The sequence below is a fragment of the Aythya fuligula genome, chromosome 5 (genome assembly GCF_009819795.1).
Source record: "Aythya fuligula isolate bAytFul2 chromosome 5, bAytFul2.pri, whole genome shotgun sequence".
In the NCBI taxonomy this organism is placed as follows: Eukaryota; Metazoa; Chordata; class Aves; order Anseriformes; family Anatidae; genus Aythya; species Aythya fuligula.
Genome location: NC_045563.1, coordinates 18,314,818 through 18,335,824, shown reverse-complemented (window position 1 = coordinate 18,335,824; position 21,007 = coordinate 18,314,818). Strand labels below are relative to the sequence as shown.

Genomic DNA, 21,007 nt, shown 5'->3' with positions numbered 1-21,007 from the left:
AAGAAGTGCAATGCTACCATTCTTGTCAGGGATATGAAGTATTCACAGTTCCCTGAGACATAATGAATGATAGATTGTACTCCTTCCTTGTTTAAGATAACCCATCTGCATCTGGGAAATAGAAAGGCAGGGGAAACCCATTACAGTGATTTTGAAATCTGTTTCTTCTTTCTATGCTTATTTCTTGTACTTAGTTTTCACAGAGACTATTTATGTCATCCACTTACCACTAAAATAAAGTAACAGTCTAGTGACAGTAACCTACTACTCTGACACTTCATTACAAAATTGAGTAGTTGTCAAAGGAGAGTAGTTACACAGTATCTGTCATGAGTACATTTGCTATTCAGTATCTTGAACAACGAATGACTGATACCTGGAGATAACAGCTATCTGCAGAGAAGTCCATCTGGATCACGAAACTTGGGATATCTTTGCAATAGCTGACTCGATTTAGTGTGGGACCCAACGTCAGATCATAAAAATCCACTGCATTTTCACTGGAACCGACTGCTAAGTAACGAGAATCTGGGCTAAACCTGAACAGATGAATGACTTTATGAATATATATACTTGCAGTAAATTGTAATACAGGTTGGCACTTACAATAGGTGTAATATAGGATTTGAGAAACACAGGTTAATTTGTGTTTCAAGTTTATGCTAACCAGAACTGAAGAGAAAGGTGGAGCATTCATGATTCATTTATCTAACAGAAGGAACAGTCTTTTCCTCCTTTAAGTAAGCTTTTACATGACTCAGGAAATGGAAGCAAAGTTTTCCTTCTGCTGAATAAATTCCTTCTAATAAACCATAACTAAGAGCAAGCTGACAGAAGAGGCATTTCCATTGCTTCTGTGATGACATCCAGTCACTTTCTGTAAACCTCTGATCTCACTTTACCTCCTACACATCATCTTACCCTGTTCCTTTTTATGCCTACTGATACGCCCCCTGATTAGGATGGTCTCTTCCTATTTTTCCATTTACTTTCCCTTCCCTTTTCATTTTATCTAACCCTTGTCAGTATCACCTGAGACTCCACCTGCTGTAGAGGGCCTGTTTTTTGACTGATGGCTATTTCTTAACTTCATGTAGTTCATCCTTTCTTTTTATTCCTGGTAGAGGAATAATCAAACTCTGTAATTCACTCACTAATTCCAGCTCTGAAATGTCATTGCAATGCTCCTCAGAAATACACAATGAAACTGTATTTTTCAAAATCAAAAGAATACGAATTTCTAGAATACTATGAACATACAAAGCCATTAAGTTTTCTGACCTGATATCTTGGATAGCTGATCTTCTGTCCCTTTTTTTCCCCCAAATTTTCAAAGATGTCACAAGCAAGATAATAAATTCTCCATTTTTCATGCCAATGGCTACCATATCACCTTCTGGGCTGTAACAAACAGTACGAGCTGCATGCCCTAAGCTGACTTTGTTCAGCATCTTCTGTGAAGAAATAAGAATCCAGAAAAGTAAATGTCTCTATCTGTTCATATTTCAAAAGTACATTATGCTTTATAGTATCAGATGAATTATTTTCAGAATACATTAAAAAGCAAGCTTTGAATCCTCAACACCACCACACGTTTAGGATATTTTTTTCTTTTTTACAAAACAAGAACTGTTCTTCAGCACCTACCTTTTCAGCAATATCCCAGAGTCTTACTGTGCCATCTTCTGCAGCAGAAAGGAAAAAATCTCTGGAAGGATGTGTTGCTAGGCCCCAGATTGGTCCATCCATATGACCATTAATTAGAATGTTACATGCAGCATTTTTCTCTCCAACTTCAATTATTTCAGCATTTCTTGTGCCAACAAGAATTTTTCCCTTGAACAACAGTGGAAGAATTATCTATGATATAATACATTGGCTACTCATGACTATAAAAATAAAAACCAAAGCTATAGTTAAGTCAAGGTTTGCTTAAATCAAATCAAAACTAATTTACTTCTTAAAATCATCTATGATCTCCTAGAGTACAAAGAGGTAGATAAATCATGCACCAGTGGAATTATTGCTTGCAAGTCAGATATTTGAAATGTGGAAAAGAATAGAAAATAGAAAAGAAATCCTTAGTCCTTAATCAAATATGTAAAGAATATTAACCTAATTAAGACTAAGACCTCCTAAAACTTTTAATTCTTAAAAGTCACATGTAGACACCTTGCAGCCTAACATTTAATGTCAAATACTAAGAGAAAAAGAAAGCAAATAGTTTGTCATATTTTTAATGCCATAGATCAACCCATGGATTATAAAAAAAAAAAGTTTAAGTCATGATGATTCCTTTACCTTGCCTCTACAAACAGAGCGAACACAGTCCGTCATTTGTCCTGTCTCCAGTCTGAAGGCACGACAGCGTTTCAGTTCTTGATCCCATAGTTTAACTGCTCCTCCTTCCTTTGATCTATTAAGAAACCAGGAACAACAACAAATATAACAGCTGGCACAAAAAACTCAATGAATACACGAAAGAGCTATATAATTTAACGTAATTTATTGTAACTGAGGCATTTAAATCTGTTTTAAATCATTAAAGAACCATTAGTTTTTATTGAACAGGTGATGAGCCTCCTAGCTAAGCAAGAACTACTGATTCAAAGTCCTCACTGTACTACTTTACAGAACAAGCTCTAAGATGGTCACTGCTAAGCTTAGTCTGAATTAGTATCTCCTAGGGAATTTGTCTAGTCAAAGGAGCAGTGAAGTATGTGAACAAATTGCCATCTTATTATTAGGACAGGCAGCAATTATCAAAATATAGTTGAAGGAAACAGGATATATATATGTCTTTTAACACATTTGCTGTGAAATAAATTGCAAAAGATACTAGAGGAAAATCATGTCTCTTCTAGTCAATGGAAAAAAAATAAGTACAAGCAGCTCATGTGGGATGACTTGCACTTTGGCTACTATTCAGCGATCCAAAGGTGACTCCTCACAGCTTTGACATCTCAGTCAACTACTCCACATTAAAAAGTATGAACCAAAATCATTTTTAGAGAATACATGTGCTTGCAGAAGCAATAAATAAATAAATAAATAAATAAGACTCACGGCCTTTCCTTGCCTCCTGTAACAATCAAGCCATCTCTTAATGTGGTATACATTGTGAAAACTGGTCCGTTGTGAGCTTTGGCCACAATTCGTATCAAGACATGATCTTTCCAAACACAAACATCTCCACTGATAGTACCCGTAAATGTCAAGTTATTCTGAAAAAAGGAAAAATATACTAATCAACTGATTCTGAGTAAGGCAGGAGAAAAACATTCAGAAACAAAGATCATCACCATTTGCTTTTAGTCTAGATTGCTTTTTTGTATGCCTATGTAGGAGAATTAAGACACGTAGGGTCAGAACAAGCTGCTATTGCTTTGTTCAAGTCTGAAACACATGGTTTCTTATAGCTAATAGGCTCTACATTGCAGAAAAAAAAATGCAGTGACTTAAAATTCAGCTATAGTGTTATCTGTTTTCAGCTTATTAGGTGTGCACAAATGTTGTTAAAGATGAAGACCAGGAACAGTTTTGACATTCCACACAAACAGGTAATTTGTACCATCTTGCTATATGTATTATGATTACAGTAACTAGTAGTTTATGAAGAAAACAGCCTGCTATTAACTCATACTGTAATTATCTGATTTCCTTTTTCTCTGCCTCCTATTTTTGGAAGGTAATAAAAATAACAACCTCGTGTATTTAAAGATAACTTATTAGTATACACTGAAAACCATCAGAAACTAAGGAAGAATCCTCAAATTCAGTGTCCTGTATAGTATTTTATATAATATGCATGTGTTTGACAAGAACACTTTCCTTGAACTGGGTGACGCTGATGTTCTACATCCTTATTTAAAGGGGGTGGTGGTGGTGGTGCCCCTGATGAACGAGTAAGTAAAAGAGCACTGGAGATAAACATGGGGGCAGATCCTCTGACCATCCTCACGACATAACTGTTGGGCTGTTTTTAACCTGTTTTAGAGCACCTGAACCAGCTCCTCCTGAGACAAAAGTCAAGGAATAGCAGCACTTCCAGAACTGTTCCCTACAAGCAGTATGGAAAACGCACCAGGTGTCACTTCATTCAGGTTGCGTATCTTTTTTACAAAATGCTTCCAAGTTTTGCATCCTCAGACAACCTCATATCATGCTCCAGGACATTCAGCACAAAGCCCAATTTATATGCTAAGAAGCATCCCTCCATAATAAAGTTCACTGAGGGTTCCAAAACACCAACTAATGCCTGGGCTGTGCATCACTAGCACCTAGCATTTGGAAGATAACTTCTCACTTTGTAGGAAGCCATGAAGCTCTGAAATCTCCTAGATTAGATGATAAGAAGAAATTATTTACTCAGAGGGTGGTGAGGCACTAGAACAGGTTGCCCAGAGAAGCTGTGGATGCCCCATCCCTGGAGATGTTCAAGGCCAGGCTGGACTGGGCTTTGGGCAACCTGGTCTGGTGGGAGGTGTCCCTGCCCATGGCAGGGGATTGGAATCAGATGCTCTTTAAGCTCCCTTCCAACCCAAACCACGCTATGAAATCAAAGGTACCTAAAGAGACACCACTGTGGAAAACAGGTAGTCTTATAAAAAAAATAAAACCTCCAGCCATTTACAGTTTCAGAAGTCTAAATCAATAGTACAAATTAAGTCTGGACCCAATAGGCAGGTCAGAAAGCACACATGCAATAAAAGAGAAGGACCACTTCAAAAGAAAGCTATGGCCATTTGCCCAGCTGAAGAAATGAATACTGCTCATTCAAAACAAGCCCTGAAATGGCAAGGATGTGGAACTTAGCAACAAGGCCTACATCTGTCAAAAACAAAAAGCAAAACAAAACCCTACTGAGGTCATCTAACTGTCATAGATGTTAATGAATGCCCCAGGTCAGTGCTGCTCTCAGATCACTCATGAGTAATAACGCATGCAGAATAGAATATAATCACCCCTAGGTTGGCATAAAATTAGCCTCAGTTCTACTGTTGGGTTCCCACAGCCTACATAGTCAGCTTTGTTGCGTTTGGATTAAATATCAACCAGTGTCTTATCAACCCAAAGCACCTATAGCTTGTTTCTTCTGAAAACAAAATTATGTAAGAATTTCTATTAGTTGATGTTAGTTCTAACTAAAAGTATTAGAAATGCTAAACTGATCTTATAAAACAACTGACATACTTATTAAGAGGTTAAAAAAAATCACAGTTAAAACTAATAAAGGCAGAGAAAAGTCAAGAAATTTTTGTATGTATAAAGTAGTTCATTAAGGTACATACAGCTCCAAAAGCTACAGACAGCATTGTTTGCATTCGTGCATCTTCTATGGAACTCAGCAGCCCTTTTTTACTAAGAAGAGCTCTTCCAGCCAGTGTCCAGAACCTCACGTGTTTTACTCCCACAGAAACAAACTGGGTATCTGAGTCTGGTCTGAATTCTGCTACAAATATACGCTGGTTATGACCAGCTCGGCTGGCAATTTTGGCACCTGGCAAAAAAAGAAAATGGACTTCTTAATGCACAAGGAAAAATATACATTTATAGCAACATTTATTTGTTTATTCATTCTAGAGAATGATGTATCATACAAGAGCACAGAGGAAGGAAAAGTAAAAACTGTTCCTAAATTATGATGTAAATGTTAAAAAGTAATTTAATAAGAGCCAGTAGCAAGGTGTAGCACCTAATGAAGGTGCCATCTACATACAATTTTCCTACTTAAATTTTTCTACTTTTTAATTTTTTTACAATTACTTATAAGAGGATTAGGAGCTCAGATCCAAGTAAATATTCATCTCCTCTTAAATTCCTAGGAATCCTTCAAAAATCACATACTCTGAACAAATTACAAGAGACTAATGAATGACTTCTCTGGAAATTTTGTCTGAAGATACTTCATTTCTTTCTATAGAAAATGCAGAAAATGACTGTGTTACGTATGGTCTTAGATTCAAAGGTAATGCTCTTCCAGTCTTTCCAGAGTTATTAAAATCAGACATTTTGATCCATAAATATCAAGGTTTCTCAATAATTGTATTACCTGAAAAAGACATTATATTACCTGACCTCCTGTGCTATTTAGCCCTTTCTAGGGAATACACATCTTAGCTGCCATGCTCAAGCTGTATCAGCTTTTAATGATGAGTACAGGTATATTCTGACTGAAATGGCAGTGAATTGCTGCACAGGCTTTTGCCTCACATTTTCACATGAGCTAAGACTGCATAAATGCACAATTTGATCCTGAATCCAGCTACACAAGCTGTAAAGGATCATTTAAATTGATTTGGTAGCTTATTTATAAACTTCCGAGAGATACTAGTCAATCAACAGAAATCTCAAAAGAGACAGCAAATAAACCAGTAAGACTAAAGAATCAATATTAAAATCTGGGTATGGCTTTGACAGATAGGAAGGAGACAACCAAATTGCTTTATCCTAAATCCTGAACTTGGATCAAAGCCAACCTGAATAACTGTAGTATAACTTAATACAGAAATAACATAGTGGCACAGATGAGCTATACTGGCATCACATTTCTGCAATTTGCAACTTTGGCGGGATTATTTTAGTAGTAAAACAAGTTATCAGACTTCAGAAGATAAAAGAACAGAAAATAACAGAACAATTTATCTGTGAGCAATAAAGACATTTATAAAGGGTTTTTAACAAGCAATAAATAAATAGCTGAAAGATTTATATATTTTAGAGGAAGAATACATTTTTCCTTCATTATTCTAATTATAAATCAGAGAACTATCTTCGTCTTTATGTAACAGTTCCAAAGGAGGTATATTTAGCAATTATTAAAACAGATAAGTACATTTAGCTTACCTCTTCTTGCACAGTGCATAGTGCACACCATTTATTGTAATGATTTTCTATCTGCTGATACATATACGTTGTAACTGTCTTTGACTCAGTCCAATACACTTCTAACAACATAAATCCATTCTACAAAAAACAATCACTTTCCTACCTTCCTGCCACTTCCAAATGGTAATGGTATGTTCGGGATCCAGCCCTACAGAGAGCAGCAGTTTGCCAGTGGCACTGAAACTGACTGAGCAAACTCCCTTTGAATGGTAGCACCGCAGTACTGATAATGTCTGTTTGTTCATTGCATCCCACACATGAATAGAAGGAGCTGTAGCTACACAAATATATATTAAAAGAAAAGTTAATTAGCATATGTATTGAAAGTGTCTAATGATTTGCTTACTGAAGCGATTATTATTTTTTATTAATAGGACAAAATTATTCTGGTCAGATGAAAAGAAAGAAAAGAAAGGAGATTTTGGCCTCTGTTTGGCAACCAGTTTCCTGCAAACAGGATCATTAAGCCAGAACTAAGAATTTGGCCTCATTATACTACTGGAGATGTAAATGTTGCTTAATGTGTAACTGGTTTTCTGAAGCACAGCAAACGCTATGAAACATGGCAAAAGCTCTAAAAGCAAGCTGTTTTCTCCTGTTTGCTTTTTTGTTTGTTTGTTTTTTTTTCTTGAGTAAAAGGTGTCTCAACATGCTAAATCAAACCTCTACAAACAGTGAGTAGACCATCAAGAACATAATTTCTATGTGGGGCTTTTGGACAGCTGATAGCTTCTGTGAAATCAGGTTACAGTACAAGACCAGAATCTCCTTTTCTATTAAATGGCCATCTGTCTGAAATGTATGCTCTCCTAGGAGAACGTCAGTTGAATAATCAGCTTGCTTACTAGTGTAGGAGAACTAGAGTATTTAATTTAGTTTGTATTGTTTGGACTGTAAGCTGAACCACCTTTCTCTGCTATTAATGTATGCTATTATTCCTATTATGGTGACAGCTAGGGTCATTGCATTTTCCAAATGCAATACCTTCTCCAAAGATCTTACAATCCAAGTATAGTTTGCAATTTCTGAGCAGCACCCAGGACAGTAATAGTCTCCCTCAAACGTCTTTCCCTCTAACCTCAAGTAAATCTCACTGCCGAGTCAGGAGGTTACCGGTTGCAGTCTTAGACCCAGATTCACATAAATTAAAATCCATTTCAGCTGCATGCTTTATTTCTAATTAGCTAAATCTAACCCTTCAAAAGGACCCATACAATGGGAAACAGTACGCACAGGGACTTAGATAAAATTTTAGCCACATGAAACTAAATTTTCAAGCATAATTCCACAACTGTTGCTAAACAGTTTTCAGAATGATCTCTTAATTTCTTCTGTTCCCCACAATTTTCTCACATGGCACTAACATTTCTTGATCATTGCTATTTGAGAGGTACCACAGCATAGTATATATATGCCATTAAAACAGAAAGGGTTGTCAATTAGTGGTACGCCTCAAAACTTTCGACAAACTCCCTGCTGTTCTCACAGAACATTGAGGGAATGGAGAGCTTTGAACTGTTTGTTCTTCTCTTTGGTAAAATGCTGTGTGGCCCCTGGACTGTGTACCTCCCATATAACCTCAACTGAACATTTTCTCTTGGGTGACAGACAGAAACCTTCATCTAGGTATAACTAAGGAATAATAACTGAGCAAATTTTTCAGATTAAGACTTAAAGGACAGAGAGCACTGATTCTTGAGTCCTCCTGCTTGACTGTGCTCTTCTGAAAGTCTCTGTCTTGACCTTGTGTCCTGCTGGTGGAATACCAAAGCTGCTGAACATCTCTCCAAAGAGAGATTTTCTAAGACATTTTCCTATTGGGAGAAGTGAAATAAAGCTACCATGGGCTCACATCACAAAAAATATCTTCAGTAAGATGAAGCAAATCTATACCAAGTCATTATGAAATTTAATTTCCCATTCCAGCCTATGACCAATATCACTGTTTCAAGAACCTGTGCATCACTGCAGAAAACAGAAAATGGTAACTAAAAAAGTAAGAGCTATTGGTAAAAGGAGTGCCAAATATCCATCAATAAATTTAAAGTGAAACTATCTGCATCTTTATAATGAAGGCAGGCAGCAGCTTGGATTCCAGACTAATGGTTCCACAAAGACGAAAAAATAAAAAGTGCTGATTTCAGGAAGTGACAACAGAATTTAGTAATGCACAAAGGCTAAAACTAAAGTTGCAATCAGAAAAGGGCAAGTGAAACAGGGAAAGTCTCCAGGCATTATATACAGCAATAGTGATTTTTTTTAATATATAAATAAACAACCATATAATCACTGATTCTTTTACATAGTTGGTGCGGGAAGGGGTACCTATATTCTTCCTCCCATCCTTATAGCAAGCACAATTTGGCATATTTGAAAGAAGTCAACACACATCAAAATGCCATTATACATCTGTTCTTCACAGAACAATCTTTTGATGCATATGAAGATCGTTATATTTTCTCGGTATACATGAACACGCATTTATGCATCTCTGGAGATGTGTCACAAGACAATTATGGCTGCCCAACAATGAACTCAGTCACACATGATGGTGATGAAATTTTTAGATTAGTTGAAAAAAGACATATTAATAAAAATAGCTCAATCAAGACTGTCAAACTGTCAAAGACCCAAAATGATACATAAAAAATTAAACTGACACCACAACAAGCATTTTAGATCGGTGGTAATAACTGCATGACAATCATACATAAATGTGGAAGTGCTTTATTCACTCAGTCACCTAGGCCTCCTCAATGGAATATACTTTGAAAATGCATATTTAAAAACTATTTTCAATTAAGTATCTAAAACAATTGTTAATTGTCAGCCCCAATACATCTATAAAACCTGCAAGCATACAGAGCAATACTACAGTCATAGTATGTATTAGAACTCACTAGTGACTGGGCAGCAAGGGAGTATGTTACAACAGAAGAGTTTTTAAGTGTATTTTAACATTTTAATTGCTTCTATGTTTAAGATTTGCTGAGCTATTGTGGTTTATATTCAGTGCTAAAAGTAATAGGACTGATCCCAGGTTTGAATATACTAAAAATGAATTCATATCACTTATTGTTCTATAAAGTCGTGATGGCTACTAGATAGGCTAACTTCACCTGAAGATGTTAAAATTTTATTTCCCTTACCTGACATATCTGCTGAGTCTCCTGTAATGGAAAAGCAGCAGAAAAATAATTAGACCAGAAATAATATAAATGCTAAAGAAAATATATGCCACATTTAGTGTAATTTCTTAACACACACCTTGATGTCATCTCCTTGCATTGCAGCGGCACCAATACTGCATTTAGTGCTAAATATGATCAATTACTGAAAAATGGTGATCGCATCAGAACTATGAATTACTATAATTAATATATTCTGATTTCCATTTTGAGTTACAACATAAAACTTTCATTTTGGTGTATGTTAGGTCTCTCTGCCCAACTCTAAACAATAAAAAAAAAAATTAACATGTTACTGATGTCTTAACAAATTAAGTAGAAAAAATGCCATTTGTTATTCTCCTGAGAAATAATGTTTGAATCTGATTCTGGAAAGTAGCAAATACACTCAATGATCCTCTACAGGAGTGATAAGAAATCAGGATTATAGTTTCAGCTATTGGGAAATATTACTGAGACTCTATGAAAGAGCATTGTAGTTTAAAAAATACTTGAAGCTAATATTTCTGTAAATCTTTTGAAAATTTGAGTTATGGTAATGAAGATGCATTTGTGCAAGTCATATTAGTAGGACAAATAGAATCAGTTTAGTATGTTCTTTACGAAGTATTTGCTTGTTAATGTCTGTTTGGAATCTAACAACCAAATGTTGTTCAAAGATATTTTGATTCCAGTTCGGTTTTTAGATGTAATTCTTTCCTTATAAAGTGTTTTGCAGTTCAATTTTTAAGTGTCATCTGCTCCTGATTTGTATCCCTTAATCCACATTACAAAAGAATTTAAATTGTTCTACTGCTAGTTGCTGTAGAAATGATTATGAAATTAAAAAGAATTAAGGGCCCTGTGTTTCTTCATGAGTAAACTGAACACTGAAGAAAACGATCCATGCAAAGGACAGATTTCTACATTATGAGTACATTCTTCCCATATATTCTGTCTTATTAAGAAATTAATCCAGACTAAGAAATATGCTGCAAAAGCAAATAATTTCCTATAACAATAAAAGGCATGTATTCCTGCAAATATTCTTTGCAATGAAACCATAGGTAAAAATCTGCAGATAATTTTTTCTGTTTAAATTATTTCTATTTCTTTAAATTGATGTGAGCCAGGAAACTCACAAAGAAATTCAGCTAGTCTAGCTAAGTAGTTACTACTATTGATAAGTCAGTTTTAATGAAACATGCACTTAAAAATCCAAAAGAAACAGGAAAGTAGGTAATAAACTCTGACCATATTTAGATGAAATACTGAAAAAAAAATCTACAAAAAAGTTATTCTGGCTAAAACAAACAATGATTTTCTTTGTGTTCTATGCACTAAGGAAAACAATGTATGCTTCAATCTGCTAAGAAACAACTGGAAGTATGAAAACTGCTGTTGGGTTGTAGGACTATAAAAAAAATTACGTTCATCTGAGAAATTTAGAAACAGTAGTACTCAAGCTATGCAGATACACAGTGGTGTTTTTTATTATTATTAATTTGGTGAGTTCATAGTTCAATTGTAATGTTCCTATGAAACATCTGTTTTTTTCCCCAGAAATCTATATTTATCTGTAGGAAAACACCCTTAGGGTTTGGGTTCTGTCTAGAATCTTACAGCTACATATTAACAAAACACTAAGTAGGATTTTAAACCTGCCTGATGAGACAGAACTACATCAAGTGACAACTATTTAAAGTATTCTGATTCTAAAAAAAAAAAAAAAAAAAACCAACACAGGGATAGCTTAGTTAAGTCTCTTTGGAAGGCCTAACACAAGCTGTTAGTTAAATCAACACAGACTAATTTCATGGGGCTTAAAATTTCTTTAAAAATAATTTTTCATAACTATGCAAACAAAAGATAAGCTTTCTTTCATACCTGAATGTTTTTGTTGTTGTTTTTGTTTGTTTTTAAACTTCATTAAATTACATTCATATAAACATATAAAGAGGACAGGTAACTGAGTAACACTCATACAAACGGAGATAGCATAATCAAATACTTTTGTGATTTACCATGAACTCACAAGGCCCTAATTGCATGCTCTTATGTTAATGTCTTTTTACAAAAATACAAACATACCTACTTGGCCAGTTGCCACTATGTTGGTAAACTTGGGGTGCTGATTTACAGTGAGGCACAAAATATCATCATTGTGTTCTTGGTAAAAAGACTGAGAACCTAAGATAAAAAACATAAAAATCCAACTTTAATTAAAACATACACAGACACGCTTATAAACTTGTAAGACATGTATATAAACTTTATAATATTTGTTAGAGAAAAATATTATGGTGGTGTTACAGTTTGGAGCTTAAAACCAGCAAACTGAAATCCCTATTTTTTTTTTTATCTTGATTTTAACACATAGTACTCAATAACTCTGAACTGTTCCCTAAACAAAGTTTTACATTTACATTTCATTTTAGCAGGCAAGTTCCAGAAAGCTATTGCCAAAATAATCAAATCTTTACTTCCTTCAAAATTCAGTTAGCAGAAAGACTTAAATATATAGAGCTTGCTTATGCAGATATTAGGAATTATCTCCACAGACTGCATCTTCAGCAACAGCAAATAAAACTATTACTTTTCCCATCTAATTTTATTAGATTTAAAGCATACCAGTAACTTCATAAACTGTTACTCCATATATGATAAGAAACATTTTCCTCAAGTAGGTTTTCTCTTACCTGTTGCCACGTTATACAAGATCCCAATAGATGCAGTATGATATATTACATCGGCACCATCGTTCAAATAGTGCACGTTGTTTCTGCAGTCCTTGCCTCGGTACCCAAATACTAGCTCCAAAATTAGGTCCTAAGAAAGATATTTAAATCTATTAGATAATGAAAAACTTAAGGGAATTATGAATTTTGTGGTCTTTTCCAGGATTTTATTTTTCAAATATGTCCTCATGAAAGAGGAGTTTAATGATGTCTCAAACCAACAGAAACTGAGATCTTGCCTATATTGTCAGCTTAGAAACCCTGGCCCACAATCTAATTCCACTTGGCAATTAGGAGTGTTGAATTACCACTTAAAAAGTCTGGAATATTGGTGACAAAAGATCATTTTTTTATCCTAAAAGAAGCATTTTGTTAAGTCATAAAAAATATTTTAGTTTATATAAAGAACTGCATTTTTCAAGGTGAGGTGAAATTTCCACTTCAGATTAATCACAAGTGAGTACATTTACTTGAATTTACTAGGAGCCAAAAACATTATGAATATATATACATGTGCATATATATTTAACTATTTAAACATAACTGTTAATAATGAATTTAAAAATTTTTAAAGAAACTTCAATAATTTTTAAATAAGAGATTTTTTATTAGTGACAATACACCCACTAAGAATAAACGGTTATCTGAACAAGACATACTGTTTTCTACATATTGCATTTGAAGGGCTTTATTCTTAATAAGAATGAAGCCATGCTCCATTTAGTTTGTGGGAGATGAAATATTATTTTTAGGATTTACCAAAATGAAAAAAAATCCTCTCCCACTTTTTTATTTACTATTTCCATCTTCAATAAATTTTAAATGAAACAATCATTTAGCATGTCCACAAACGTGTTAATTTCTGTCAAAAAAAAAAAATTAAAAGGAGAGGGAGGAGAGATCAGTGTGCCTTTTCTTACCTCTATAGGTCTCTTTTTTTTCCCAACATTATTTGTCTGAAGTTTCTCAGGCTGTGGCAATGCCCTACTAACTGGTGGTCTGAAATAAAGAACTGTGAATAAGAGAAGGCTGTCCGTCACCCATTCCATACTAACACAGTACCTTCTAACCTGCTACTGTACAAGAAAAACTCCTAGCACCAGCCTGCTTAACTGATATTTGCATCTATCTTTAAAAGAAATGCCTTTGTCAAGGGAAAAATAAACAAACAACAAAACAAAACCCTTTGATTTCAGAAATGTTAAATATACTAAGTTTTTTGACAAATCTTCCAACAATCCACGAGGTTAATGAAAAAGCTTGTTTTTCAATGAATTACAATTGATCTAATGTTCTTAGTTTTTAATGCTGTATTCTTAAGGTATTTCTTTCTTTTCTGTACCTGATTACTCTAAATACTTGAGATCATACCTGCTTCCCACAATGCTCCAGTAGACTCTACATTTTCCTGTTGTAACACTTGGTAAAGAATTCCAGGTACACCTATCCATTCATTCTTACATCAGTAGAAGCAAGTTATTGAAGAACATTTGTTTGGAAACAAAGCATTATCAACCAAATGCATGACTATTAGCCATAACTTATGTTCCACTGTTCTGAATACTCCAGATTTAAGAAATCTCAAATAGATATGCCTGATAAATCCCTGTAGCATTTTTCAGATATGTTCAACAGTTTACATAGAAAGAAACATAGAAACAAATTTTATTGATCAAAATTAGGCAATTATTCCTAGTAATCTGCAGGAGCAAATTGATTCTACATATACAACATATGTGGCCATGGGAAAAAAAAAACTGTAAGAAAAACACTTAAAAGGAATAACTCATTTAAAATTAAAATCTATACATAGATGCAGTGAAATCCAGATGACTTAATCAAGGAGGTAGTGATACAAACTAATATACATAAATCAACACATCAGCTCTCTTTCATATTCCCTTTTAGTGTGAAGTAATTTACCTTTTAATTAGATCTTTGTTCAAGCGATGACTTTGATGCAATTAAGCACCATGCTATTTCTAAGAACAATAGATGATGATTTGCTTATACACTATGTTTTGAACTACAGTTATTTCAGTTATTCACATAAAGCTCATTTTCTGAGCCTTATTATATTCTTCTCATTTTCTGAGCTTTATTGAATTCTTCCACTTTCCTTGTCCAATTTGAATACAATTCACAGGTTTATCTCATATGACAAATAAAAAACATCTGTATGTATTATAATGCAAATTATATCGCAAATATAAATTGTGCTCTGAGATACTTCAGTTACTTCCTCTATACTTGAAAGCCTATAAATACTCATGAAAAAACGTACAAAAGAAAACCACATGTTTACAAATTTCTGTCTGCTAAAAAAAGTCTGATTGCCCGATCACCCAAACATGATTGAGTTTAATAAAACTGTCTGTGTAAGATATAGCCAGAAATAGGTCCTTGAAATATTTAATTCAGCAACATAAATCCAGATTCTATAAAATGTAAAATCTTAACATTAGAAAACAAATCCAGATGTAAAAATAAATATTTTACATTGGATAGTTAACACAAGGCATCTTTTCACAGGGAAGAAATATAAGGTGTATGAAACACATAAAAATCAGTTTAAAAGGATGAAATAATTAAAGATAAAAAGACTGAAAATTCAGGTCATGAAAGAAAATAACTAAAGCTCATGTTTCATATTTAATTTTGTATTTCATATTTATAAATATGTACAAATTTTATTAAGAATAGCAAACAGAACACTAATTGAAGAGATTCATAGAGAAATACTTGTATAATTTCAAATAGAAGGATAGGCTAACATTTTTTTATTTTTTTTATTTTGCTACTCCAAAATTCTTATTCTTAGAGAACAGACTTGTAAGATAAACTTGCAGTCAAGGCTAAAGCTAGACTATAAGAACACAGGTATGAAAACAAGTCCAGTGTGGACATGTACAAAAGGTCTCCTCACTTGGAAACAGATACTAAGAGGTGACAATTATATTCATTCTTTCTCTTCTGCTTTAAATATGTTTCGTGAGAATGTAAGCACAGACTTCATTCTCAGAGATCCTTGGTTAAAGATCTGTTTTTCCTCTCTGAAGATGCCAGTTAGAGGGAATTTATATACATGAATCATATTCACAATATTCTTATACAGAGATCAATGGGGCTGAACAAACCAAGGGAACTCAGTCTCTACTCATATGTCTTGCCCTCCAGACCCTTCACCATCTTTGTAGCCCTCCTTTGGACACTATCTAATAGTTTTTTATATGCTTCTTTCAAAACCCGCATGCAGTATTCGAGGTGAGGCCGCACCAGCGCAGAGCAGAGCAGGACAATCCCTTCCCTTGACCAGCTAGCCATGCCGTGCTTGATGTACCCCAAGATACGGTTGGCCCTTTTGGCTGCCAGGGCACACTGTTGACTCACATTCAATTTCTGTCCACCACAAACCCAGATCCCCTTCTGTGGGGCTGCTCTCCATCCTCTCCTCCCCTAGTCTACACATCACCCCGTCCCAGGTGCAGAATCCAGCACTTTTTCTTGTTAAACTTCACATTGTTGGTGATTGTCCAAACCTCTAATGTGTCAAGATCTCTCTGCAAGGCCTAGAGAGGGCACTCAAGGGCATCAACAACTCATCTCAACTTAGTATTGTCTGCAAAATAACTCAGTAGACCTTTAGGTCCTACATCCAAGTCATTTACGAAAATATTAAAGAGAACTGAACTTAAAATGGAGCCCTGCAGAAACCCACTACATGGCCACCACCCTGACGTAACCCATTTACTATAACCCTTTGAGCCTGAACCATCAGCCCACTGCAATATGCAACCGTTCACCCACTGCAATATGCATTTATCTAGCTATATGCTGGACATTTTGTCCAGAAGGATATACTGCGAGGAACAGTATTGAAAGCCTTGCTGAAATCCAAAAAGATCACATCAACCTGCTTCCATTCTCTCAACTTTCAGGGATGAGGGAAAAAAAAGCAAAACTACTCATGTACTGGGCTACATCTACATAAGATTGTTGGCCAGTGCAAAAACTAAGGAACATATCCGATTTCTGTCAGTAATCTCAACGTACAATTTTCACGAACACTCTTGAATCATTACTGGCTCTTGAACATCTCTTTTCATTTTACTTGATGTGAAATTCCCAGCCTTCCCAGCTATTTCTCAGATTCTTTCTCCTGTTCTGTCTTACCACCACTCCTAGGATCCTTTCTTCAAGTCTGTCATAGTACAACAGTATTACCACTATGTGTGATCAAAATTCTCACTTTTTATTTTTTTAAATAAAGAAACTACATTTTTATTTATAAGTTTCTAAATCATCTATAGAAAGCATTCTCAACAGGTCATAATGTCTATCATATTAAGCAAATACAGAAATAGGTCATCAGGAAAAATATTTGATCATATCACAGTAGATGAGCAATTTCACTTGCAAATACTCTGATCAAGATATCCCACACAATACAGATCTCCTAGTGCCACATGGAAGCCCTCTTATTGCTGTGCACTAATGAAATCCAGTAACTATCCAATTAAATAAAACCACTGAAGTGCATGAACAAAAATTCAAGGACACATTCTTTATGGAGAATGGGTTCTCCGAAAGCACTTCAGTGATACAGAAAATAAAAATTTGCCCTTATTCATTCAAGTAAATGAAGATAGAGAGAGGGAAAAAAAGAGGAACTAATTAAAATTAAATTTTAGGTCCAATTAAAAAGCTAACTAAATCTAACAGCTTCATTAAACCTCTTCTTTAAAAGAGGTAAATTTGCATTAAAGTTCCCCTTTCTTTCATAAAAAACTCCTCTTTTTTTTTTTTTTTTTAATATATATGTTTGGAAATGTCACTGTGTTTAATATAGAATATATATATATCCCAGAATATTATCAAGTAACTATTTTTTTTTTTTTTTAAAACGGATGTATGTAAGAAGTACTGCTTAACACTGAACAAACCCTAGTGTCTACAATCATTGAAGCCAAACGGAAAAATAATAAATAGTTCTCTGGATATCAAAAGTATTTAAAAATGCACAGAGTTAAAAAGTTAAATGAATTGCACGTACCCATTATTATATTTATCTTGTTATTTTACAGCTAGGAATTCTATTTAATGAAGTATACCTAATGATTACTTACTGAAGTATATCTAATCAAAAAGGTTTCTAGCAAAAGACAAATCCAGCTGTCAAAGACATATCAAGGACTAAAGAAAATCATACTGCCACCTTATTCCACTGTGAAGTATAAATATCCAAGCCCACAAAAACACCAGCACAAATGTTTGGGCAAAAATCCAAACAGTACTGAAGAAAGGAAAGTAGAAAAAGATACACTACTCTTGCAGTTCCAGAAAGTCTTCATAGCTGAGAGAGAAGCATAATTTCTAATACTTGTCAGACAGCAAGGAAATCTTTAGATGCAGCTTCCTTTAGATTACATTTCAGGCAGTACATGGAACAAGAATGTCAGATTCTAGATCTAAGTCATCTTGCAGAAATTTCTCTTATTACCTTGAACAGCAGACTAAAAGAAGCATATCATTAACTAAAATCACTTTTAAAATTATTAAAAATTTAGTAGCAAGAAAGCAAATTAAGATTTCAGATCAAAGACAAGAGACAGCCTTACCATCAAAAAAAAAAAAAAAAAAAAAAAAAAAAAAGATCTGAAGCAAGAAGTTCAAATTCTAGAGAACTGAGTCCTATTCTCTTAGGACAATTCCTAACCATCTAGCTATAAAAACAGTTTTATTCCCATCTCTGTTTAGACCTACCAAAAAGAAAAAACACTAATTCACAGAAACACTATTTTTTTAGGAGGAACTATGCACATCCTTCATTTGTCAGAGGTCAGTGCTATTTGACTACTCTTGCAAAGGAATATAAATATCAGACTAAGAAAGGACTTCACAGGTCTGGAGAGATTCAAGGAAATGGAAAGGATGCAGCTAGAACAGCAGAGGAAATCCCTGTAATGAAGTGCTTTTGAAATAAAGAAAATGAAAAGTAGGTTCAACGGGTTTTCCCCCCCAAAAAAAACAAAATAAACCAAGCCTAATAGTAACAGGGAAGTTGATGACCATATGTCATCAGACAGCACTGCAGTAAACCTGAGTGATGAGACTGCTGCTGAGCAGGCACGCTCCATGCGAAGGCTGTGTGTAACCTCTATCATTGGAGGTCAGTGCAGTTTCACAGATGGGGAAAAGGAAGATGGAGCAAAACTGACCAATCCATTTCCTGCTCACTCTAGCACACCCCCAAATATTCTATGTTTTTGACTGATGATTGGCAACCCAGCAAGACAGTCTTATTACTATTACTGTTGTTCTAGGAATTCATAAAAAAAAAAGCATAAGGAGACCTTCAACTCATCACCCTAACGTTTGACAAAGAGCACTCAAGCCTCACTTACTTCCCATCCTTTTTTTCCCCTCTTTTTAATTTCCTTTTCCCTTCATTTATGACCCTGCAAGACAGGGGAAAGTGAAAAAGCAGAAAAATAAAATACAGTAGAAAAGCATAAGAGTAAGAAAAAGTGTTACAAATTTCCCCCCCACCCTCCAATAAAGCAGTAGAAACTGAAAATACATGATTCAGGCACGAGTTTATGTTACTGGAACCAAAAGTTCCAGTAACAAAAGTGAAGATTTCTCTCCTGCATGGATCTAGAACATGGCCTTTTTCTAACATTGCTGTCTGCTAATTCCTTTTGATGGAATGGGAGAAGGAAATCATCCTTGTGTTATGCAACTGCTTGTAAAGAATATCTGTACTTAAAGTCTGTACAGATGGACAGACACACATACAGGTTGATACCTATCCTTAGCCAATCATTAGCGTTGACACATTATCATACAGAAGAATGAAATAAATAAAGTTGCTAAGAGGACTTGACAATTTACACTCAGTTACATATATAATTTTTTAGATGTGAGATAAGTACCTATCTACAAAACACTAACTATAGTGATTCAGAGCAGTGGAACTAGAATGCTAACTACAAACACATATGTATTTTTTCTCCAATTAAGTTTCAGGGTGCCAACTTGGGCATTTAAAAGCAGGAATGTTGAAGAACACCAGAATATATTTTCCAAGTGCTTTTCTAAAGTTTCAAAAGATGAAGGTATTTTTAACCTGCTAGTTATATGCAGAAACATGACTAATACAGCACACGGTGGTCATATATTTGCAAGTACAAGATTGGCTGCATGCTCAAGAATACGTGCAAAAGATGGTTGGGAGAACACGAATAACATTTTGGGGGTGAAGGCACTCATGAATGGGGTCAGTTTGAACATGTGGAAGAAGGGGTCTAGCCATCTATCACAAGGGAAACAAATACCTCAGTAATGGCACTTCACTTTCAACATGACAATAGAATCAGTATTTATACATTATTTCTTGTTAGGAGACCATGAAAAAAAAGAATAATAGAAGCAATTTGAAGTAGCTTATGAACAAGAAAAAATCCGTTTTTCATGCTTTTTGAAACAATTTCAATATTATCAATATTGCTACCCACTTAACTTGTATGGTGATATTGCACTTCACTGCCTGCATTCATTATTGATATCAAGTTTCTAAAGTCATTAACTGAACAAAGGATGGTCATCTGAATTTTCCTTTTCTGAGGTTAACAAACTACCACTGGTTCTTTGAGTTCTGTGACAACTCATGATAATGTCAATTACAAAATGTATTCCTGTCTTGAAAGTTAATGTTACTGTGAGCATGATTTCCTAAAGCAAATTGCAGTTGCTAGTACAAATGAAAAGCCCCTTCTTGTGAGGGTCACCAGAGACACACTTTGTACATTGGGCAGCTTGCATAGAACTTAACAATTGATTTTGCACTAGTCTTCAGCATACAGTGACTTTCACTGTCCTCCCCAAAAGGTGCCAACAAGTATGAAGTAGAGAATGAATTTAAAAAGCAAGGAGCTTTTGCATTTACTCTTGGTAATATTTTCAAAGTCACTTTTGAAACTTTAGACATCTGATTTCCATTAGAAAATAATGAAACCTGGTAGTTTTAAAATAAGGTCCCTAACAATGATTAGTCGTCATGATTTCCACGTGCCCCGTGAGTAGGAAGTTGCATTTTGTATACAGTAGTGCACATGCAGGTAATTTAATACTTCAACACTTAAGTGACACATACACCTTGACATGTCAGGTGAACCTGTTGAAACAAGTGTAAAACCATCCACACTTGAGGTG

General features: G+C 34.7%; 1 protein-coding gene across 3 annotated transcripts in view; it reads right to left on the bottom strand.

The window, feature by feature from the left end:
* Positions 1-21,007, bottom strand: part of EML5 (EMAP like 5) — a 103,431-nt gene that overhangs the window by 6,523 nt on the left and 75,901 nt on the right. For 2 of the 3 annotated variants that reach the window (XM_032188779.1, XM_032188781.1), the window contains 11 exons: positions 13,714-13,792; positions 12,755-12,884; positions 12,147-12,245; positions 10,038-10,058; positions 6,992-7,165; positions 5,292-5,500; positions 3,067-3,224; positions 2,302-2,416; positions 1,648-1,836; positions 1,282-1,454; positions 377-539 (listed from right to left, as the gene is read on the bottom strand). In XM_032188779.1, coding sequence (XP_032044670.1) covers positions 377-539; positions 1,282-1,454; positions 1,648-1,836; positions 2,302-2,416; positions 3,067-3,224; positions 5,292-5,500; positions 6,992-7,165; positions 10,038-10,058; positions 12,147-12,245; positions 12,755-12,884; positions 13,714-13,792 — 1,510 coding nt within the window. The remainder of the gene's footprint in view (positions 1-376; positions 540-1,281; positions 1,455-1,647; positions 1,837-2,301; positions 2,417-3,066; positions 3,225-5,291; positions 5,501-6,991; positions 7,166-10,037; positions 10,059-12,146; positions 12,246-12,754; positions 12,885-13,713; positions 13,793-21,007) is intronic. The other variant, XM_032188780.1, reaches the window with a different exon arrangement.